The 23,889-nt window shown below is 38.9% G+C and overlaps 2 protein-coding genes, 1 long non-coding RNA gene and 1 pseudogene across 7 annotated transcripts; 1 reads left to right on the forward strand and 3 right to left on the reverse strand.

Annotated features, from left to right (window-relative positions):
* Positions 1-47: 47 nt before the first annotated feature.
* LOC126621829 (uncharacterized) lies at positions 48-3,735 on the reverse strand (annotated as a pseudogene).
* Positions 3,736-3,891: 156 nt separating this feature from the next.
* Positions 3,892-7,167, reverse strand: LOC126621826 (RPM1 interacting protein 13-like). Its single transcript, XM_050290416.1, has 3 exons — positions 6,472-7,167; positions 5,654-5,740; positions 3,892-5,539 (listed from the first exon to the last, which is right to left on the reverse strand). Exons 1-3 carry the CDS (start codon positions 6,802-6,804, stop codon positions 4,193-4,195), a joined length of 1,767 nt encoding a protein of 588 aa, XP_050146373.1. The 5' UTR covers positions 6,805-7,167; the 3' UTR covers positions 3,892-4,192.
* A 2,664-nt stretch (positions 7,168-9,831) lies between these two features.
* LOC126624412 (uncharacterized) lies at positions 9,832-17,894 on the forward strand. 5 transcript variants are annotated; one of them, XM_050293470.1, is made up of 20 exons: positions 9,832-9,995; positions 10,264-10,917; positions 11,282-11,482; positions 11,585-11,668; positions 11,789-11,848; positions 12,659-12,703; positions 12,827-13,026; positions 13,142-13,636; positions 13,713-13,802; positions 14,027-14,123; positions 14,227-14,406; positions 14,489-14,578; positions 14,895-14,957; positions 15,051-15,125; positions 15,239-15,307; positions 16,384-16,461; positions 16,769-16,903; positions 17,027-17,134; positions 17,233-17,298; positions 17,400-17,894. In XM_050293470.1, exons 2-20 carry the CDS (start codon positions 10,570-10,572, stop codon positions 17,472-17,474), a joined length of 2,559 nt encoding a protein of 852 aa, XP_050149427.1. In that variant the 5' UTR covers positions 9,832-9,995; positions 10,264-10,569; the 3' UTR covers positions 17,475-17,894. The 5 variants fall into 5 exon arrangements, 4 of the variants coding, with proteins under 4 accessions (XP_050149427.1, XP_050149430.1, XP_050149429.1 ...); XM_050293473.1 differs by having other exon boundaries at positions 9,833-9,995; positions 15,257-15,307; XM_050293472.1 differs by having other exon boundaries at positions 9,853-9,995; positions 10,319-10,917.
* A 3,287-nt stretch (positions 17,895-21,181) lies between these two features.
* Positions 21,182-22,368, reverse strand: LOC126621571 (uncharacterized). Its single transcript, XR_007623091.1, has 2 exons — positions 21,971-22,368; positions 21,182-21,384 (listed from the first exon to the last, which is right to left on the reverse strand). It is a non-coding gene; the product is annotated as an uncharacterized LOC126621571 (long non-coding RNA).
* Positions 22,369-23,889: the final 1,521 nt, after the last annotated feature.

Consider the following 23,889-nt stretch of genomic DNA (forward strand, 5'->3'; position numbering starts at 1 on the left):
GTCTCCGATCTGTGAATATTCTCTATGCAAAACATTGCACATACATCTGTATTGGTCTATTTCCATTTAAATGTGACTAGGAAGAATCTCGACCGTAAGATTCAGTATCGAAAAAATTCTCGATTCATCTACAAATTTCTATGTATTGTTAATGAATATCGTTGAAGAATCGAAAAAAAAAAAATACTCAATTAACAAAACAGAAGATTCTATATTACAATTTTCATGGGTCAAAGTGACTGTTCATCGGTACTGTTATAGTCTGAATACTTGTAATCCGATACCATTGATGTCCAATAGCTTTGATAGTAACGGCTAGATCTACTACTGCCTCGTCCATTGAGTATAATAGAGCAAATGATGGTATAGCAATGGAGGTGGATGAGACGCGACGTCGTGGCCTACTCACGATGGAGGAGCCCAGTTCCCGGCTTTGAACTCTTTATAGAAGCTGGAGCATTTAGAAACAACATAAAACACTGCACAGGAAAAAAACGACTGGTAAGAAAACGAAAGGAACAAAACAGATACCATCTGAATTGAAGGTGACTGATAAATTAAAGACACACCTGGGATCCCTGGAATGATGAGGTTAGGTTCTCTCAGAACGTCATAAAGTGTTCTACTTCCGTTTACTTTGATCCATTTAGAGAAACCTTTGCCTGAGGAACATCAGATAAAGGACATTCAGATAACCTTGCCGAGAGAAGTAAAACCTGGGGAAAGCGGGCCGATAATGTTTCTTTGTAACTAGTGAGTAGATAGGTGACTGCAAGAATTTGAATGGTAAAAAATTTGAAACAAATTTTCCAGTTCATAAAGTCACGTGAACTTAATTGGTAACAGAACAATGAACTGACAGATTGTGTATATTTCATTACTATCAAATTGTATGCTTAATCAAGAACAGAATGTTCGTTCCTACTTTCTTGTTTTCCCCTATACATCATTGCTATCATTAAAGAGGAGAAACTAAAATTGAAAATTATCAGAGGCCACCAATAATATGACTTTTTATAGCTTAAACCCCACATGCGCACACCCGCTGAAACAGAGTCATGAGTCACTTCAGTGCATCGGGAAATCATACCCAGCCTAACAGCCAAATACTCGAAGTGCATAATCAATGCACTACTGATAAACGGGCTAAAGATAATGTTAAAGCCATCCTACCTGCTGAGCTGCTACCAATAGAATTCTCATTGGCATCCTTTTGCTCATCATTGATGCTTTCCACATTAGAAGCTGGTGTGCCCTCTAGGAGACAACGAAGGATCTCTGTCTTTGACACAGAAACTCCTGAACCAGCCTGTCAAAATCAGTGACGGAGAAATCATAAATAACGGATTCTCAAAGGTACAGAAACCTATTACTTGGGCATACCCAAAAAAAGGTATTACTTGGACATGCAACCAACCTACAGAGAAAGAACAAAAAATGGACATGACTAGGTTTATACAAGTTCACTTATACGCCTCGACTACTGCTCTTTGATGCACCGACATCCATAGGAATCCCCAGCAGGCTCTACTAGTCACACTTTGACTTCAATTAACCTCAGGGGAAAGCAAACAATTCTACAATCCAGTTGTGATCTCAAGTCCTAACTATTGAGAACTAGACAAACCTAACATCTAATCACAATCCTATATACGACATGCATCCCAAAGTCCATGAAAAATTACCTCAAACAAATGGATAGAAGCATCCTAGAATCAGATAATGTATTTATGCTAACCATCGGTACAACAATCAATGCCACAACATGCACTTCGCCAAATTTAGTAATTAACATCACTTCACGTAGGTGTAGCTGGTAAGGTCAGAATCCTGAGATATAGTGACTTTGCCAATTCCTCTCAGTAGTCCAACACGATATAAGCAACCCAAAATATAGATAAACTTCTACAGAGGTTTAATATTACAAAATATTGAGAAGACTCTTCAAAAAGCAACTTCGTTTTACTTTGAGTGAAAACAAAGAGATTATAATTTTAAGAGCATATATGTCAACAGCCGGCACTCCATGATCACGTCGAATCCTTATGAAAATATGTCAACAAAGCGACTATAAACTAAAATGACTTACTTCGTAGTATAACTCAATAGCATCACGAGTGTAATTGTGTTCCTGATCCCATGACAAAGGCGGGCAGCTATCTGAAAACATGTTTGAAAGTTCAGGAAACCACAAAATGCACATCTATCCAAAAGCATGGCATGCTACATTGAAAACTCACAGACAATTCAGTTTTAAAATATAATACACTTTAAAAGAAGGATATCACGTTGAGATGAGCTGACAACATGTCTGTCTCACAGAAATCCTCAATGAAGTCACTGGACATAACCTCTGCATAAAGCAGAAGAACTGGCCAATGAAGCGTATTATTCTTGTCTAGTACAGGCTTTTGTAATCCAGTAAGTTCTCGATACATTGCCTTCCCAAGCTTCATGCCTTGACTTTCAATCGCGGAAACAAGGTCCTGCATTATTCCAACAAACAAACAAAGACAAGACTCAGAATAATCACAAACAGTTCAATCATAACTATATCATCCCATTACTCCATTAGAATCATAATCAAACCTTAGCCTCTGCAATTGCCTTTGAAACTTGAGCCTCACGCTGCTCATGTTCCATCTTCTTCAACTCAATCTGCCTCAACAGCTTCTTCAGCTCTTCGTTACCCGGGTCATGTTTAAGCCCGTTTTCGCAATGTGATGCCGATTCAGACAACAAGTTCAACGAAAAAGACGCTTTCGCAGCTCGGTACAAAGCCTAAAAATCAACACCCACATCACTTAACACATAAAAAATTAAAAAAAATAAAAAACACCAGAACTTCAAACAAAACCCACCTCAGAACAACACAAAAAAGACTAAAAATTCAAGCAGCAATAACACGGCAAAACTCGAGCACCTTGAGATTAGTGGGGCAGAGCTTGAATGCTTCCTAGGCATCAGTAAGAGCGCGTCTATAGTTTCCAAGCAAAAGATTGACATGGGCTCGATTCGAAAAGAGAATTGAGATGTCGGAATCGGTCAAAGCTTGCTGATTGATTGCCCTCGTGTAGCAGTCCATGGCTTCCGAAAAATGCTTTTTCCCTTTTTTCACACACTCGTTCCCCTTTTCCTGCCAAGCCCAAAATATGAAAAAACGAAATGGATATGATAAGAGTTATGTAATTCTAGAGAGAGATATAGAGAGAACCTTGAACTCAATGGCAGAGCTTTCTTTGAGGGCGGCAATGGCGTCAAGGTCGGCCCTTTCGCTTTCGGTTTGGCGTTGGGACCCCTTTTCCATTAGTAGCGCCTTACTTCAAATTCGCGTCTTTGCTATGTTTTGTTTTTCTTCTGTTACTTGCAACTACGGAGAGAGAGAGAGAGAGAGAGAGAGAGAGAGAGAGAGAGATAGAGAGAGAAGCAGAGTGTTCTTCAGTCTAATGTCTGCAGACTTGTACACTCGTGTGCAACAGAAAGCAGCTTATGTTTGCCGAGGGGTTTTCTGGGCCAACCATTAAGTTTTTCCTAACACTATCAGGCCTGGATATTTTTCCTTCCACAGCCTATATAGCTTCGTGTGTTTCTCTCTCTTCACATAACATTCCAAATTATTCCCATGTAAGATGCATATCGGGATCTCACGGTCGATCGACCGGCAACTGTACGCTGGTAGACGGCTTGCATTGTGCCAAGAGACACATGTTACAGTTTTTGGCTCTTTTTTTGTTTTTTTTTTATCAAATTGTGGTTCAAACGTTTTTTCTAAAACACATTGAAATTTTTATTAAGCATTCAAATGCTTCCTGAAAAAGCACTTCAAGTGTCCTGCATTCAAGCAGACGCTTCTCCTCCACCATTTTGATTGTCAAAAAACACTTTTAGCCATTTCCGTAAGCAAACCCAAGCAACAACTTTTTATTAGAAAAACCCAGAAATAATAATTAACTGGCAGAAGCTTTGGGAAACAACCAGCCTCTACACAGCATCTCCAACCTAGGGATACTTTGTACACCACTTCTTCAAACACCTATACACTTACCAAAGCTCCTCACAACCAGCCTTATTTTGCTGAATCATATGTTGTGTCAAACAGCTTTTTTCGTTTCAAACGCTAGAGTAGCGAGAGTCACTTCACCTACGTACATAAGCTTCCCGCTTTTAGCGAAGGACTAACAGTGACAGTCGACTATACCTGCGCCAGACCATTCCAGGGGGTTTCAAAATCAAACAAGAGTGAGTCTATAAAAGTCGGCTCGGGAGACAACATGTTCAGGTGAGATGCCATCGCATTATTTGATTCAGCCGGACTAGACTCGGCTTCAAAGAGCCAGCTTTCAAATTCGGTATCCAAACCATTGAAATTTGCGCCTTTGTTAGACTGCTCATTGACGGGAGCTGGCTCGGATACAGGCTCGGTGCTTTGAATTTCAGAAAGTTCAATGGGAGGCTGTTGCTGGATAGGAGGCGGCTGCTGAAACTGAGGCTGCCGAATGGGAGGTTGCTGGATGGGAGGTTGCTGAAATGGCGGCTGCTGAAGCGGAGGCTGCTGAACAGGAGGTTGCTGAATTGGAGGCTGCTGAATAGGAGGTTGCTGAATTGGAGGCCGCTGAATGTTTGGACTGGAAGTGTTAACCCAGTTACAATCCGTAAAATCCAAATCTGTGACACTTACACCTAGATTACCTTGCAGACTAGAATTCTGACTCTGATTCCCATACTGATATACACCTTGACTGGAATCCGGACTTGGTATCGCGTACTGACAAATAAATTGGCTATCATTTTGACTTTGATTCCCTTGCTGTTGAAAAGTTTGGCTGTAAATTGACTGGGGGATGGCCTGACTATATGTTTGGGGTTGGGAGGGCACTGTATTTCCAACGAAAGTGGTCATGGGCTGGGAGGCGTTCTGATGCACACTAGAATGAACACCCTGCAACCACAAGGGGTTTCCGCCATTTGATGTTGCCATGGGAGTGGAAGTTCTGTTGTATATTAATGGAGTGGCACAACTACTGTTATTTGACGAAACAAATGTACTTCGGTTCACAACAGCTCCTACTCTTTTGAACATTGAATGAGAAGAGACGGGGCCTAAATGACCAATATTTTGACCTCGGTTCCTCCCAACAACATTAGTGTGTGCACCAAGCAACTGCTTAGAAACTGAACATGGTTGGACTTTGTTCTTAGGGACAAGATATTCTGGTTGGTGACTTCTGCTTGGAATTCTGATACTAGGCATGGTACGACCGGCTGAGGTGCAAGGGCGGACTGTAGCTGGCCTAGAGACCTGATTCTGTGGTAAAGAGTTGGGTGCCAACCGAATAATATTGAGAGGTGGAACTGGACTATGTTTAGTCGGTGCCAGATTGTTTGAAGCTGATAATGGTGCAGTTTTTGCTGTCTTGAAATCTTTTCTCAGTACTTTCCATGTCTCTTCTTTGTCCGTGGCATGACAATGATCAAAGTTGGAGCCTCTGGTGCTCCAGTGTACACATGGTGCCAGCGAGTCACAGACATAACAGTGACACTACAGTTTAGAAGGAAAAAAATAAGAAATCATAGTGATATATTGTCAAACTCAGGCAAGAAAATACTATTTGATGGAAATTCTATAAGCAACAGCTTGTAAGAGTGAACTCACAAGATCACAGTGGTTCTCGTGCCGGGTAGTTTTGAAAGGAAATTTGGCACAAAGATGTCGTGGATGAGGGTAGTCTCTACATGCTACCTGCAACCAAAGAAATAAGATAAATTAAAACTGGAAAAGCAAAAGGTGCGTACATCCTTCTAAATAATACAAAAATTAAGGGATTAGACAATGTATGGTGCTGCGGTCCTGTACATGAGAAACAACTTTAACATAAGAAAATAATAACAGACTGAAAGATGAAGTGGCCAAGCAAGCAAACAACGCCAAATACAAGCTAAGCCAAGAAAAACCCACGATCCAAGGGGAACTTCTTTAAACCAATGGAACTTCAATATCAAGGTCACCAAAAACCAAGAAACGGGTTTTCACCGTAAAACAAGACTATTAAGATAACTATGTCCGAAAAACAATAGCATCCAGAAACACCAAAGCTTGTGCTTCACAAACAATGGGGCAAAATTCAAAATATGTATAAATCATTCAGATGCATCCACAAATAATTTTCCCTTACTAAAAAGGTATTCCCAAAATTCATATGACAACAATATCATTAGCCTATCCCAAAAAATAATGCCACAACGAATCAGTTTGGTACATTTTCATGGCAACCAACCAAACAGAGTTAAGCACAAGTCGAAAAATTATTAAGCTGCGATAACTACAACACTTCAGTTAAATTAAATTTCTTTAACTCCTCCAATCAAACCAACAATAAAAAAACTTCCAAAGCATTTAGTTTTCTTTCTCAAACTTCCAATTCAGAGTAAACTAAAATTCATACTCGAACATAAATCGGGTCGAATTTATACCTGCCCCTTCTCCCCAACCACAAGCAACTCGTCGGAGCCGCTACCCGAATCCTCCACCACCGAAACCGGCTTATCCGGGTCACCGTCCAAGACCACACAATCATCGTCCACATCCGCCACCGTCCGTTTGGAAGACTTTTTCCTGGGCTTGGAGTTGACCTCACCAATCACCACAACGTCATCGGAATCATCATCATCGTCATCATCGTCATCATCGGTTACCTTGTCGACAGATTCCAGAAGGTCCGATACCCAATCAAAGTTGTCCTCCTCATCCAGGTCGGTCCAGCCCAGTTCGTCATCGGAGCTTATGTAGATTGGACCCGGATCCATCGCTGATTGAAGTTCACAGACTAGGGTTTGAAGAAAAACTTGAACTTTTTCTTGACCTGGAAAATCCGAGGCATGGTTGTGAAGAAAGAAGCGAATGAATCATACGGGAAGCCAATGCTCGAACCACATGAAAATGGGCAAGCCTTGGATTTCCGGGAAAATTTCCAGAATTTCCCGGGAAAATTTCTGTAAAGGGGAAGTTGAAGGGTGGAGGAAGCGCATTTAGGGTTTTGAATTGAGCGAGACAGAGAAAAATATTAGGGTTTAAAATGGATCGCCGAACTTGGCGGAGAGAGAGAGAGAGAGAGAGAGAGAGAGAGAGAGGAGAGAGAAACTGATGAGGAGTGAGAAGTGACTCAGCTCCTCATAAGTCGTTTTACATCAACCATATTGTTGGAATTTGCGGTCTTGTGAGGGGCATTTTTTGGAACAAAGAAGGAAGTACACAATTTTGTTTCGACCCACTTTTACGGCTACGAATGAGTCATGCAGGCCTTGTGGTCGTGGTTCGTGGAAGGTATGACGATGGGCTTTGCAAGCCTGCTAAAGTTGCCCAATTGGAGGGATCTGGTTTGTATATGTGTGACCGCACAAACACGTGGATCGTACGTCCGACACCTATGTTTATTTTACGTACAAATTTATTAGAAAACTCAAAGATACGAGTGTATTGCGTAGACAATCGGTGGGCTGGGCTGCATGATGAATTTGCTGAGAGTATAAATTTCACACCAGTAAGAAAAAATTTATGTGTTTATAACGAGGTGGGATGGGCTGCATGATGGATTCCTGATTGCCCCCAACTCATGAACTTTCAGTTCCCACCTCCCAACATTGAAGTTAAGACGAATTTAAATCACATTATTGCTAACCTCATTATGAAGCTTAGCTCACCTCCGCCCCCGGAAATAACATCGTTTGTTAAAAAAAAAATCTCTAAAAAGAAGAGTTGGATTCCATTTTTCATGTGGCCCCTACACATTCTTGATTTTTTTATATATCTTAGTAAACATTAAAATAATCCGTAATCGAAATCAAACTTTATTTTTTCATTCTGATTACTATGCGTAAACCCCTAAATGTAAATGAGTAAAATATATTTAGCTACCCCTTTACTGTTCACGGGCGGTGGATCGGGTGGGGATCCACGCATGATTAAAATTAAAATTAATCCGCGTAGGTAGTAGGTTCAATGCTTAATCATTCTTTTTAATCACTAATTAACTTTTGTTTATGAGAATCTTTCCCATAAAGTCTCATTGACTCACTTGTCTTTGTAATCAACGGCTCCAGAATCGCGCGCCAAAAGACGATTTTAATAAGCAAGTACCGAGAAAAGGAATTGGATCCTTTCCGAGACAAAACCTCGGAATCCTTCTGATCGGACAATACATATTGTTGGATTTTAATCTAACGACTACATATAGAAAGTCCTTTTAAAATTATAATAATTATAGTCGTTGAATCAAAATCCAATAATCCATATTGTTCGGAATAAGAGGATCCAATTCCCCGAGAAAAAGGCACGTGCTGATCTGTACAACCTAGGAGGATTTCCCGCGACTAATTATTAATTTATTTTATTTAAATCGGTGCATATTCGACGGTCAGGATCGTAACACCATCGCATCGCAACGGCTTTTCGATTTCCGGACCCACTGCATTAACAGTTTGTCTTGTGGAAGTGGGGTACTTTCTGCATGCGACACGTTGGATCTCAAAGTCATAAAGCACTTTCTCGTTATTGGAAGTTATTGCAATTATGATACTTTCCATTTTTTACTATAATTTCGTTTTAGGCCTCAAGGTTTCTGATAATATCATAAACACACCCGTTACTTTCTCATTCGTCATACACATACATTTTAATGTCAAACACGTGTTAGATTGTCTTATTAGTGGCTAAAACTTCCGTATTCAATTTATTTCATCTCAGTTCAAACTCTCATCTTCCCTTAAAATAGTTTAGAGTAAAAATATCGCTTCTATTAAAAAAAAATTGTATTACTATTTAAGAGAACATTCTTTATGGTTATTGTATCGTTGAAAGTTGTTTTGCTACAATAAAATAGATAGTTGGGAAGTACTTGTGTCATAATTTGTTTTATAGTTAACTATAGTCGAAGTTATAATAATAAATAAATAAATGAGTTATAATTAAGTCAAGTTAAGAATTCAGCTCTCCTTCATTGCAACTAAAAATAATTACTAGATGTTATGTATTTGTGGTCTCATAACTTACCAAAATTAAATCATGTAACTTTTCTCTATGTATTAGAGTGAAAAACACCACACATAATTTTCTAAGCCAACTGCTCATCCATATTAGTTTCACATAATTTGTACTAGGTCAATTCCATTTTAGCAACCTACCTTTTTCTTTGTTTTATAGGAATAAAGAGTTTTATTGAATTACTATACGATAATATATAAATAGTAAAACGGGTAGCCAAATAATTAATCAAATTCAAATGTGAAAATCGTAAATAAAAGTATAATCTTAATTAAAAGACTCGTTCTCTAAAGTTAATTACAAAGTACAAATAAAAAAGAAACAAAAAATAACATAAAACAGTTTCTTAAAAAGTAACTTGAAAAGCTAAGACACGATTCAATTCTTCGTGGGGTGGTTCAGTAGTTTGAGACGAATATCAAATTTGTATTTCACATGATGTGTCCTGAATTTGATGGTAAATGGCAATGGCAAAGCTACGAATTGTTACATTTTTTAGAGAAAAAAAAAAGAAACTAGGCACGAGTCTTCCATTTTAGCAACATGTGAGAGATGTCATGAAAGTGGCTAGTGAGGAATGCAAAAGCATGGATAATATATAGTTAATTATAATATTGTTCATAATTTCAATACCTTTTTTTTTGAAACTATTTTTGTTTCCGTTCTTTTGTCCCGATAAGAAAACTGAAAAAGTCTGGATGGTGCAATAGGGAAATATGTAAAAATCAAGGGGTGGTTTCTGATATTCTCTTGAGTTTCGATTTCTACCTGAGCTGTCCTTCTCCCTTGTGTTCATGTCTGATATTCAGACCTCTTCCTAAATAAATACTTCCTCTCCTCTCTTTTTATACAACCCCATTCCAAATTTAGCAACTCTCTCTCTCTCTCTCTCTCTCTCTCTCTCTCTCTCTCTCCCCTCAATCTGAAGATCAATACATTTGAAACCAAAGAAAAAAAGGTACTATATTTCTCAAATCCCAGAGTGATGTGATTTTTTATTAATTTGCATCATTGTATTTAATTTTCTCATGCCAGTTACCATCCAATATGCCCCTTCATCTTCTGTTTCAGTTACAAATCAATGAAACCATGATACCATTTTCACAAATTTTGAAATACATTTGAATTCATAAATGCTCGATTTTTTGCCCTTTCATTTCTCTGCATTTTAATCGTGTTTATATTAAATTTTGTGTTTTGCTTCGTATACTATTGGGATTTTCCAGGGTGTGTATTGTTTGCCTGATTAAAAAGTTCAAAACTTGCGGATTTTGTGAGTAGATTGAATGCTTCTGTGATCCGGGTTTTCGCGAAATCGAGGATCAAACACATTTAAGGAGAGAATCGTTTCGGATTTTGTGTTGTTTTTTTGCATCTGGGCCTTGTTATTGTGTGTTGGCATGTTGTAAGAGCTATAAGAAGTAGTGAAATGGGTTGAATGTATGCTGGTTTGGGATTTTTTAAGCAATGGAGCGATGGAGTATTAATTCGGTGAAATGAGCATTTTACGAAGATGAGATAAGGGTTTTAAAATGGAGGGTAAAGAAGATGCTGAAGCATACGAAGAGCAGCCTCCGTCGCCTATTCAGGTTTTGCAGGAAATATCTGAGGAGGCACTTAAAGTGGCAGGGGAGACACTGCAAAATGTGGTCCCGGGTAATTCGAGCATGCCACCATTGGCACCGGGGCATAGGCGCTCCCGAAGTGAAATTGTAACTACGGGGCACAGACGGAGCAATAGCTTCCAGAAATTGAAAAATCAGATGCAGAGGGCGTGGAGATGGGGTGGAAATTCGCGGGATGATTTGCGGTTGGCTTTCAATCCTGAGGTTTTGGCAAACCAAAAACGTCAGTGGTATCAGCTTCACTCCAAATCAAAGGTACTCTTGCTATGGGATTGCTTGATACATTGTTACTTACACAAAAAGGAAAAGAGAAAACAGAACTTTATTACTCGAGAATTTCATGCTATCGAGTAATAGTAAATTCGGTGGGTTTATACTATTGTGTAAGAAAGTTACCTTTTTTCGGATACTTTGTACATGAATATAGATATAGGATTTTTGATTGCATAGTTAGACATCGAAACTGGAAAAAGCAAATGATTAAATATAGTGATCCATATGAAAATCTTGGAACCGGTTTCCCCAGTGATGCTTGAATGTTATTGCTTAATAAAGCTCTGTTCTTGATCGGTTTAATTGTCTGTCTAATTAACTAAAGTTTATGATTATGATCTTCTAGGGCCATATAAGATATACCGAGCCAACTTCACTCTTTGAGCATTTTATTATTGCGGGGCTTCATCCGGATGCTAACCTTGAAACTGTGGAGGATGCATTTGTTAAAAGAAAGAAATGGGAGATGGAGATGATAAACTCTGGAATTGTTGACCTTAAATTGCTACAGCAGCGGGGACCTCCAATTCCTACATTAGAACCTCAGGTTGAGTGTATAACTGCATAAGAAGTTCCCAGGGACTTTGTTTTCTCTTCTGGCATGCAATGATAATTTATATGTTTCCTGAATGTTTTACTGGACCTACAGATACTTTTCAAATATCCTCCTGGGAAGCGTCTAGATATGCGTTTGAAAGATTTAGCTTCCTTTTGTTTTCCTGGAGGGGTTAAGGTTTGATATTGCTTCTTTTCCACAATTCTAAGTTCGATCATTAAACTTGTATTCATTTAACAGTTTTGTTGTATTGATGTAATTCTACGTGGTTCTCATATGTGGATTATCACATTACAGGCACGGTTGATGGAGAAGACTCCATCACTAAGTGATTTAAATCAAGTTGTTTACGGACAGGTACACGGAAATGTCTCTTGTAATCTATGACATATATATTCCTCTCACCCTTGCAATTTGTCTTTGTTTTATCTTGTGAATTAACACAACTTCTTGCTTGTTGGATGGTTTGAACTTGCCTCTTTCACAATTTTGTCGTAGCAGGGTTTGTGTTCACAATCTAGGTACTAATAACAAAGTAACATAAATACTGTATGAGAAAACTATAGCCTTTAGCCTTTTCATAGCCTTTTCGTTGTACTTTGCTATCTGCATTTTCTTTTTCTACAAAGATAACCATGTGAAAAACAAAAGAATACAAAGTGTAACTGGTATTGACCAATGGAGAAATAGGTGCCACAAAATTACCTTTTCCTTTTTATTCTTCCTCACTCCTATACCAGCATCTAGAGCTAAACAGTTAGGAAATGAGCCAACAACGTGCAGTCCATGTCCATCTTGCACGTGGAAAGGCAAACATATATGTAGATGGAGAAACGTCGGTTTAGCCCCAACCTGCACTTTTAAAACTAATAAAGAAGTAGGGTAACAAGGATATAGGTTTCGAACATGAGACCTCTGGGAGATACAGCTCTGATATTACCATTGAATGTCAGAAGATAAAACGAGATCAATCTTGTTTTAAAATGTGTTTTTAAGTTTATTAGTTTAATCAGTCATGTGTAGGCTGGGGAAATCATTGGAGTCATCTCCATTTAGAGTTTGCAGATTGATTTGCCACTTTATGTTTCATCTCATTATTGTTAATGTTATATAAAATATATAAATATAAAACACAGATTGCACTCTAATTACGGGTATTCTCAACAGGAGCATTTAGGAAAAGATGATTTATCATTTATTTTCTCACTCAAGGTATCTTATGCCTTTTTGTATCCCCTTTGAAGATTTTTACTACCTTTTTTTTTATCCCCTTTGAAGATTTTTACTACCTTTGTAGCACACACGGTTACTAAAAAGGTAATACCCTTTGATCAGGTGGCAGACAATGCAACACTTTATGGTGTTTGCCTACACGTGTCAGAAATTGTTCAGAGGCCTCCTGCTATCTTAGGCATCTCATCACCTAATTCTCATTCGACGGGAGGACTCTTCCGATTTTTGGTTTCTGCGCCTCGATGCTACTGTGTGCTATCCAGAGTTCCTTTTTTTGAGTTACACTACGAGATGCTGAATAGGTGAGATGTAGTTTTAGTTTCTCTATAACTTGTGAGTATCGCATATACATTTCAAAATCTTCTTTATCCTTGTAAAAATCAATGCATTTCACCGCTTTTACTTACTTGGATGCAGTATCGTTCAACAGGAGCGTCTGAAGCGAATCACACAATTTGCTAGTGAAATGGCCCTTACTGATTTTGTCCCTACATTGCCCAATGTACAAGATAATGATGATGAGTCCCCTGAGAGGGAGTCTTTTGATAATTGGATGGACTCTGCAATACCAGTTGACAGTCCAATTGCCCTTACAGCTGCCAGTGCAGGAATTAGACTGGAGGATGAGACTCCACCTTCTTCACTCAAGATATGGGAACTGCAGTCCCCTGAAAGTGTCTCTGCTAGTGAGAGTTCAGATTTTAGTCAAGTACGGTATTTAGACAAGGATGGTAGAAAGGATTCACAATGTTCTGATGACTATGGTTTTGAGGTCTCAGAAACTCGTTCGGAAGCTTCAGAAAGAATATGCGGAAACTATGGAAATGACCATACTTTTTCAGAGGTTGGGACATCTTTCTCCTCCAGAAATCGCACGTTTGAGAGTCTTGGGAGTGCTGAATCTGTATTTAGGTGGTAAATACATTGCTAATTATTTGATTTGTCATTTTGTGCCTTAAAACATAAATTAATTGATTTCATTTTTCAGAAATGGCCATACTTCTCCAGAGGTTGGGCCATCTTTCTCTTCCAGGAACCGCACATTGGAGCGTCTTGGCAGTTCCGAATCTTTGTTCAGGTGGTCAATATATGGCTATCTTACATTTGATTTATCATTTTATGCTTAATACATAAATTAATAGGTTTTTTTAATATGCGCTGTTATATGAGATTAAGTAGTACTTGAAATAGCTCCGTTATTGTTTCGCTCTTAATTCTTTATGTCATGTAAAATTACTTGATGGTTCTCGCCCTTGTTACCATATACGTACAACTTCAATAATCTATTATTATCTTTGGCAGTCCAGCTAGAAGCATGGTATCGGAGGATGAAGACGATGACCTTTTCTCGACTTGTGAGAAAGAGTTTGGTGATGAACTGATAATGGAATGGGCTAGGGTGAGTATATCGACACTGTCAATCTCACTCATTTTATTTTTCCCCATAAGTGATAATTTGATTTCCGTTTGACAGTTATTTTTGTATCAACTCTCTATGATAGGAGAACAAGAACGATTTGTTACAGATTGTTTGTGGTTTTCATGCTCTGCCTCTCCCACAACGAGGAAGTGAATTATCGTTTCTACCTCTTGAACATCTTCAAGCTACTGATTATAGGCGACCTCCAGTAGCTGCTCTTGGTTTTGATGAGAATAGTTTAGATTCATTTCAAGATCCTGGGGTATTTCTTAGGCCTCTTTCTCTCTCTCTAAATTTTATTGTATTCTTTAGTATTGACTCAACCTTACTTCACTTGGTTAAAGGTCAATGTTATGCTAGCTGCTGCTGAAGAAGCACTTGCACTATCAATATGGACAACTGCAACAATCTGCCGAGTTCTCTCCCTTGAAAGTGTAAGCTCAGTTGTTTGGCTTGAGTCCAGCTGTGTTAAGATTGTAAATGGCTTTTACCATTTGGTCCAGATTTATTTTAAGCAATATTTATTCACATCATGTGACGTAATGGTTCTACATTTTTCCTTTGATTCAAGTCCACTGTGAGACTGAAAGTTTTAAATCCCGTACTGCCACTGAAAGTTCTAACCTAACTGCATATTGCCATGTGGGCTCACTTTTCTACTTGGAAAAAGAGTCTCTTTTTCTCCCTCACCCCCTTTATGGTAAATATTGTTGTCTACTCTTGGTGATTCATTGGGGGTGTTTTTGCCAGATTTTATCATTGCTTACGGGAGTATTACTAGAAAAACAAGTGGTAATAGTGTGTCCGAATCTGGTAAGTAATTGTTTGTATTGGAGTTACGTGCATCAATCCTGAGAGCACTTTTTATTTTCAGAGTTTGAACATTTGACACTTCAATCAATGCAGGGTGTGCTATCAGCTACAGTATTATCTCTCATTCCCATGATTCGTCCATTTCAATGGCAGAGTTTAATGCTTCCTGTAAGTTCGATATTATTGCTGAATGTAAAATATTTTCTTATAGGTATAACCTTGTTAATTATTGAAGCAATATCATTATTGATGACGTCCTGAAATGTATGTTTTTCTCTAAGTTTCTTAAATATCTTCAGGTTCTACCAGGGAAAATGCTTGACTTTCTTGACGCCCCAGTTCCATTTATTGTGAGTTTTGTTTCATTTTTATAGTTGTATTTGTATAAATGTATTGCATCGTATTACTTTCTCTCAGACCCATGTTCGACATTCTTGGATCAAGGTTCTAAAAGACGCTAGGTGCTAGTCGGGCGGCGGGCTGGGGCCTAGCACCTAGGCGGACTAAGCGGATTTAAGTAAATCTATTATATTTCGTGTAAATAAATGTCTGTTTATACTTAAAATATATATAATTTCATCATAAACTACAAAATAGAATGACATATATATTATGAAGTATTGGAACATAATGAAAACATGGGGGAACAAGCATATAATGTATGTTCATTTGAGTATTCAACAAGTCTCTTACAATTTATTGAAAAAAATAAAATGTAAAATGAAAGTTATGTATTTTCTGTCTAAGTGAGTTGCAACCTAAGCGGGTGCCTAGACGGTCTAGACGGGCACCTCATCAGGTCTAGGCACCCTTTCTTAATTTTCAAATGCCTAGGCATTAATAGAGGCGATGGTCAGCCGCCTAGCGCCTAGGTGGGGCCTAGGCGGTGCTATGCAAGGATTTTTAGAACAGTGTCTAGGATTCACTCTCTCTTCCAAGTGAGGTGCTAAAACTGTGCTAGTATGTGCGGTTAACTTTAAGGCTTGATCAAACGCAGTTCCTTGCTTTCCTTGGATATTATGTATTCATGAAGCCAGAATCCTAAATGGGATGTCATCTCCAAATTCATATATTTCTTAGGCAGTTACAACATTCTGCATACAATTTTTCTCTTTAATTAGTTTAGTTTACATATTACTCAGTCTTGAATATTTGATTTTGATCAGCATGTACTATTTATGAACTAGGCTCTGAAGTGAAGTGGTAATCCTGTCAAGTATTACCCTGTAGAACTCTTATGATGGTCTTAATTCTCGGAAATTCTATTTTGTGCCTAAATGTTATTACTTTCTGGTATATATAGGAAATCCTAATTTTATTGCCAGATAATTCATGTTTCAAGTTCTAGCTTAAATTTCGAGGGTTGTAAGAAAACTACCGTCATTAGTTTTAGTTTAATTTTCTTTGTGCTCTTATCATATGACAGACTGGGATACAACAGTTTCCTGCAGACCTGAAGAGGAAAACATCGGATCCTGTTCAAGTTAATGTGCAAAAGGATCAGGTTTCTTTTATTCTCATTTAGTTTTTTCTCCTATTTTTTCCTTACCAATGGCTTATAAAGAGGTAGATGGTCTCTAGAACACTATGGAAGATCTTTGAACTCCCGTGTGTCCAAGTTTGAATCAAGCAATGAATTCTAGAATACCTTTTTTCTTTTAGGGTTATCTCTTCAGAACTACAGAATGCTCAGTTTTTCTCGATGCTACCTTGGAGGAATTACAACATATTTTACAGTTTTCAGTAATTTCCAGCACTTTTTCATATTAAGAATAACTATTGTACTTACTGTTACTTTGTTGTTCGTGCAGGTGAAAATGTGTCATTTGCCGTCACTTCCAAGACATAAAGATCTAGCCACTGAATTAGGGCCCATCCATGCTAGACTCTCACGTGAAGGTTCATTTGCTAAAAAGCATCCTGTATATAGGTGCAACGAAGTGCAGGTTTACTGTCATACTTGCATGCTTACTGCTTCTGCTGGATTTACACTTGGAAACTTCCTATTAGCAGTTCGACACTTTTACTAGTTGTGAATGCGAAATATATATTGTTCCTACACGTTTCAGGTCGAAGCTGCAGGTCAGTTTTTGGAAGTCATGAAGAACTACATGGAGTCACTTTGTTCAGATCTAAGGTCTTACACAATAACAAGTGTACAATCAAACAGTGACAGGGTAGAGAAACTAACACCGTAGTTTCTATATTCCTAAAAGTCCTCAGGGGACCTGGTTTGTTAACTTTTTGACATGTAAATCTTTTACTGTCCTTTCAGGTTTCTTTACTTCTTAAAGAGAGCTTTATCGATTCCTTTCCTAGCAAGGACAGGCAATTTATCAAGGTAACTTGCAATCCTCTCTAAACTTCTCTTGGATGTTTCGTTTGTACCCTGAAGCCATGTCACCCGTCTTTTATTTCATTTGCAATCTGTGGCTTGTGCAGTTATTTGTGGACACGCAGATGTTCACTGTTCTATCCGACTCTCGTTTGTCAAGCTTTGAGAACGGTGGCTCCTAAGTGAAACCTCATACAGAAGTTGAACGAACACATCATTGCATGATTACGAGTTACATGTCAAGGATTTGGTCTCAAGGGTAATGGCTTCTCCAACTGCTAGTGAATTACGAGGCACAAATAAATTGGAGTGGAGTGAATGGCTTCCCACCCTGTCGGTGAATGGCCCGCCTAAGGAATTTTTGTCAACCTAACATGGTTTGGGAGCATCTCCCTGTCCCTGCAAACTGCTAGCTAAAGCCTGCAGAAAATACAAATTGTAACATAAAATTATAGTCAAAAGTGCAAAATCTCCACACCAACATGTATTGCATTGCACACCCCATATGATCACAATCCCGATATTTTATGGGGTTTTGATGTTCGACCTAATGAAGTTTTGTATCTTTTCGAAAATTTGTAAATTTCGTTCATAGACATAAAGATCCTGCTTCTGATGTCAATAGACAAAACATAGAAAAAATCGTAGCGCATAAGGTTTGTACACAAATTTGAGCACGGTGGGGTTGGGCCGCGGGCGAGAGCCAAGTCCTTGCGTTTTCATTTTTGGTATTTTTGTAGTTCAAGTCTTTTCCCAAACCCTAGCAAAAGCAGTGATACTGTCGACGACGGGAGTCGCTCTCTCCCTCTTTCCGACTCACTCACTCACTTGTTTCCCCAAAATCCTAAGCGATAAGGATTTTGGAGGTAAATGATTCTCGGTCTCCAACTTCTTTGGGGGAACAAGAATCTTGATGATAGAGATTTTGGAGGTAAATCATTCTCGATTTCCAACTTTTATATAACGTGAGTTGTCTTAGGTGGGCGCCGGGAGGGCATTTATGCTGAGAGACTCAGGCCAGGCGTTTATATAGCAACTAGACTAAGATTCCTATGACATAATAGTGTTTGTTTCAGACAAAGTAACATGCTCATATTTGAAGTAAGAGAATACATGATAGCATACATGTTGGAGACTAAAACTATATGTGCTTTAGTAGACCAAAATAGTGGAAGTAATAATCCCTTCTTCATAACTGTGTGAGCCACTGGATTTTCGAATCCAATATTTGTACCCTTTGGGACTATGTCAGAAAAAGGATACTTCACGACTGCTACTTTAGCAACTTATCTACGGCGATCAACAATCGTTATCATCTAAAGGGGTATGTTTAAGAAAGCGGTCAAGTCTAGTAGGATTGGCATGAATGCTTAGGGAAAGCAGTTTGTCATTACAACACATTTAAGGTAGCTCATTAGCTGGCCAACGTTCACATAAAAGACAAGAACATTAGTACATATCGCTTGAGGGACAAAGTTTCTGTTCTATGATGTACATGTTTTCGTAGGGTCACACCATAATCCATTCTTTGTGAACGTCAGAATGTTGGGATGATGAAAAGTGACTGAATGTGAGGATACCACTCCTATTTGGGTGAGTGGGAGATGTTAGTTTTATTTGACGTACTAAAACAATATAATAATCGACTCAAATAGGAGGTGGATTATGATAATATGTATTTGGTAAATTTTTTTAATTATTTATTAATTGAAGGATATGGAATATGCTTGGTATAGTGGCTTTGGAAGGCAAAGAAATTTTAACGAGAAAATATTGAAAATTCTGAATACAATGATAACCCCAATTGAAGGTAACTGAAGCCCAACTAAAATCATAATCAAAACCCCAATAGGATAAGTATAGGCAGTCAAACCCCTTTTAATGATATCTAGTTCATGCAAGGAAACCAAAGAAGATCCACTGATGACCGAGAATTTGGAGGGTATTTTCAAGTAAGTTTGTCGGATAGGATTAGCATTAATTCATATTTGATCTGTTAACTAACAGGTAATCGAATTTGGATCATAAACGGACAATTGGGTGGAAATCATAAACCTATATCCTACTAATTACACCGGGTCCATTGATTGGTCTAGTTAGAGCACCCCTAAAACTTTAAACCCTAAACCCTCGTCCTCCCCCTGCCAACTCTCTCTCACGCACATATAGAGAACACCTAGAAATTACGTAGGTTAAGGTTTTAAACACTGTTTCTCGTTGAATTTGTTGTTATATTGATCATGGCGGTGACAATGGCGAAAGTCCTATGGGTTGCTAAAGCAGCAAACAGGAACTACATCAAGAGCGGTGTTTCACAACTCATAGTAAGATTGATGGCGTCGGCTTCTCATAGTTATACAACTGTTACTCCATATCACATGCAAGGAACTGACATGGCCAAGAAGGATGAAGAGGAGAAGCAAGATTTGAACTGGCCGTGCAAGGCTTTTTGTCCAAAAGAAAATAAGAAGATATTCCCGCGCGACATGTTTTACTCATGCGAACAGGTCGGCATCGAGATCTGTCCAATGGATCCCGCCAAGTTTACTGGAAAGAAGGGTGCATTGAAAGTTTTTGACCCTTAGGTTAAGGTTCAGAGTACTTGTGGTTTTTTACAGTTAGGATTGATGATGTTTGTGCTTCTTTTCTGAATGCGAGACTTTGATGTGGTCATAGCCTCCAATGTTTTTTTTGTTTTTTGGTGTCAAAGGGGAATTTTATTAAATTCTAATAGAAATGTTTACATTTTCACCGAGAATATTAAATAGGAAAACATCTCAATGGAAAGCACCTCCATGCGAGGTAACATATAAGGCTACAACATGAGCAGTAGCATTTCCTTTCCGCTTTACTAACAAAAACCTCACCTCTCCTAATTGAGACATCAAATAACCAATATCATGGATAAAACACTCCAAAGTAGCATCTATAGCTTACCCCCCATTAAAACTAATTATTATCACCTGAGAATCAGACTCAATATCCACTGCACCACAACCCATCTCGATACATACGATTAATGCTGCTCAAATCAATTAAAAACCAATAAGCTTCCAATGTTTTTTTATTGGAACCTTATTGGTTTTCAATTTTTTTATCGAAGTCCATGATACGCCTAAACAAATTTGTATCATTTGGTTTGTAAATTTGGTTTAAAGATTTGATTTTCCTAGCATTACCCTTACTTCAAGCATGGTTAAGTTAATCAGCACGTGACACTGCATTAAGGTGGTGCACACATTCGGACTTAGTTTAAATGCTATCATTCCAATTGAAGATATAGAGAATCCTAAATTTTAGGGATTGTATTAACTTAATTACTCTCTTAAGTTTAGGGTAAACCTGGTACGAGAATGGAAAAAGACTGCTTACTTTTTTTGTCAGAAAAAAAAAAAAAGACTGCTTAAGTTAAGGTGGTTTTAGGGTTTAGGATTTAGGTGATTGTCTACTGCATATACAAGTCCAAGCATTATGATTATCAGGAATATTATGAAACCAAAAAATACATATCTTACTAATTACGTCGGATCGATTTAAAACCTAAACCCTCTTCCTCCCGGAGCTCACTCTCTCAACCGCATATATAAAAAGCTAGGTAAGAAAATACACAGGATAGGGTTTTAACCACTGTTTCTTTTTGAATTCGTCATTACAGTGATCATGGCAGCAAACATGGCAAAAATCCTGTGGTTTAAAGCAGCAAACAGAAACCATGTCAACAGTAGTATTTCACAACTTACAACAAGATTTTTGGCGTCGGCTCCTCATAATTATACAAGAAGATTTTTTGACACGCCCCGACCCTGATATTCCCCGAATACCAGGACCGACACGTGCTGGCCGACACCCGGGGGTGACGAAAGCCATTAATTGATACAAAAGCTAAGAATAAGAAATAAATACAGGTTATGAATTTAAAAACAATGAATTAACAATTTAGGAACGTGTTCAGAGCATATAACTAAACCTAGTCACTAACAAGAACTAAGATAAGATTGAATGAACAAATGAGTGGGTCCTACCCCGAGAGGACTCGAAGATGCCGCTGCGGAAGTACCTTGATGCCGGGGTTATGTGCCTTCATCCTAAGTCCTGAATGGGGGCGCAAAACAAGGGTGAGTGGACCAAGTTTATATACATACATAGTACGAAAACAGTTACGAACATACTAACCCCCACAGTTTAATAATGAAAACTACTAGAATAATAAGTGATAAGCTTTTCAGAAAACTTTAGCATGCCATAAAACAATTCATATATCCATCTGCAAATCAATCTCAGAAAATCATATCAGAAATTATCTCAGCAATCATGTCAGGAAGCATAACACAAGTTGTGCTGCTAGTGAGTGCACTGAATAACAATACTCCCGGCCCAATGCCTGCACCTCAGTCTCTGTGCCCATAGCCAGAGATATCTCCCTCCCGGCCCAATGCCTGTCTCCGTGTCCCTCAGCCTTTCGCTAGGGATTATTTCTCCCGGCCTCAATGCCAACACCAGATCCTCGCCCCAGGCGGCATAGTGTTCACTAGGTACGCACAAAACATAATTCATCTCTAAAATACAACTTCGTAGCATAATTTCATCGATCCTCAAATCAAATAATTCTGTAAGGCATGCTATTAAATTATGCAATTCTATCAATAAAACATGCAATTTTCGAAGGTGGTCCACTCACAAATACTCCGTCAAAAGCTGCGCCACTAGCAAAGACAGAAACGTTGCGATGATTGCCCCTAAGTACAAGAACGTACAGTTAATCAAACTACCCAACAATATAATTCTAGGAAATGGAAATGGGCCTTGGATTTGGATAGGTTAGGATCAAGAGGTGGTTTGGGCTTGAGCCCAACCCATACTTATCAACACACACACACATGCAAAGCATGCACTGCTCACACACACTTGCATATATATATATATATATATATATATATATATATATATATATATATACATATATAAACACACACACCCACACACGGCATGCATAAGCATGCACTGCACAACGCACACACTGTACTCTTCATCGGTACACAAACATACACAACACACACGTGCACCATACACCAACATACCAAACACACACACAGACATCATGCATATATATATATAATCACACACACGCACAGCATCATGCATATATATATATAATCACACACACGCACAGCAAGCATACTTACACACACACACACGGTTCACGCACATACACACTTGCACATACACATACATACACGCACAGTATACACGGCATGCACAGCATGCTCACACACACCCACAGTTGGCATACACACACACGGACACACACACACTTGTACACACACACACCTACGAACTCGTCGGAGTTCGTCGTCGGAACCGGGTTTTTGGCATAGAGAAAAGGTAAGGTCAAAACCCTCGATTTTGACCTTAAAACCAACACAAATAACATGATTAACCCCAGAAATTTGAAGAAGGAACACAATCTTTACCTGGGTTGGAGTTTTAGAGCTTTGAAGCTCTCGGCTTCAATGACAGAAAAACCCACGGTGCTCAGATGGCGCATGCAAGGGTACCATTGAGTTCGTTAGGTCTCAAGGATTCCAAATATATGGTTTTTGGGGTTTGATTTGTGAAGGAAGTGAGGTGAAAGTTAGAGAGAAGCTCTCGGAGCTTAGAGAGTGTGAGAGTTTTTGAGAGTTAGAGAGAGAGAGAAGAAACAGAAAAAGAGAGAGGTTCTGAGATGTGTTTCGGGAAGAGAGGGAAGAAGGGAGAGATCTGAGAGCTGCCACATGGCAGTCTAAGAGAGACAACATTTCTAGATCAAAGGTTAGGATTAAAAGAGAATAAGGGACTAAATTGATAGATAACAAATATGTTCTAGGGGAAAAATAGAAATAAGATGAAAAATGGGGGTGGGGTTTAACATTTTTGGGTCCAGTTTCAACAGAGCTCAAACTACCCAGATATGAGAGAATGATGGTTGCCAATTTCAACAGCCAGGCAGCAACAGCCAAGCCGAAAAATATCAATAACCCCTGTCTTGATCTTTTTTACAACGTTGTCAAACCCTCCTTTAGCACCGAGAAGAAGGCGGAGGCGGAGGCAACCTGCAGAGAATTGAAGCGGCTGCTCCCGTTGGCCTGGTCCCACAATCCCCTAACCGCCGTGAAGCTCATCTGGAACCTGCAACAACACAAAATATTAATGGACGTGGATGGAGAAGCCTACAGAGAAGCGTTCTACGCCGCGGCGTGTTGGCTACACCAACACCACCCCAAAACCCTAGCGTCCAACATCACGCCCACGTTTACCCTGTCGTTCGGGTGCTTTAGTGACACCGTCCGGATTCTGTACCTGCTTCTAGAAGGCCAAGATCCTGAATTATCAGTTTTAAGGTACGCGGACTATCAGTTTTTGCACGACCGGGTTTGGATCTTTTTGTGCAGCACCTGAAGTCTGATATTGAAAATTTGAAGCAATCTGATACTAACGATGGTGGCTGCCGCACGTCCATAAGCGAGGCTGCGTTAAGTTGCAATTCCGATTGTGAACTGTACGCCCAGGCCTATAGCACCACTAAGATGCGTGAAAGCATTGCAAAGAAGTTTTTCCCAC

This window comes from Malus sylvestris, chromosome 5, assembly GCF_916048215.2.
Source record: "Malus sylvestris chromosome 5, drMalSylv7.2, whole genome shotgun sequence".
Classification (NCBI taxonomy): domain Eukaryota; kingdom Viridiplantae; phylum Streptophyta; class Magnoliopsida; order Rosales; family Rosaceae; genus Malus; species Malus sylvestris.

What these genes read in the sequence shown, in the direction of transcription:
- LOC126624412 (XM_050293470.1), top strand. Translation starts at nt 10,570, where the DNA reads ATGGAGGGTAAAGAAGATGCTGAAGCATACGAAGAGCAGCCTCCGTCG. An exon ending in ATCAAGTTGTTTACGGACAG is followed by an intron (nt 11,849 to 12,658) that starts GTACACGGAAAT and finishes TATTCTCAACAG; the next exon opens with GAGCATTTAGGAAAAGATGA. An exon ending in AGTGCTGAATCTGTATTTAG is followed by an intron (nt 13,637 to 13,712) that starts GTGGTAAATACA and finishes TTCATTTTTCAG; the next exon opens with AAATGGCCATACTTCTCCAG.
- LOC126621826 (XM_050290416.1), bottom strand. Translation starts at nt 6,804, where the DNA reads ATGGATCCGGGTCCAATCTACATAAGCTCCGATGACGAACTGGGCTGG. An exon ending in TGGTTGGGGAGAAGGGGCAG is followed by an intron (nt 5,741 to 6,471) that starts GTATAAATTCGA and finishes CTTTGGTTGCAG; the next exon opens with GTAGCATGTAGAGACTACCC. An exon ending in ACGAGAACCACTGTGATCTT is followed by an intron (nt 5,540 to 5,653) that starts GTGAGTTCACTC and finishes TCTAAACTGTAG; the next exon opens with TGTCACTGTTATGTCTGTGA.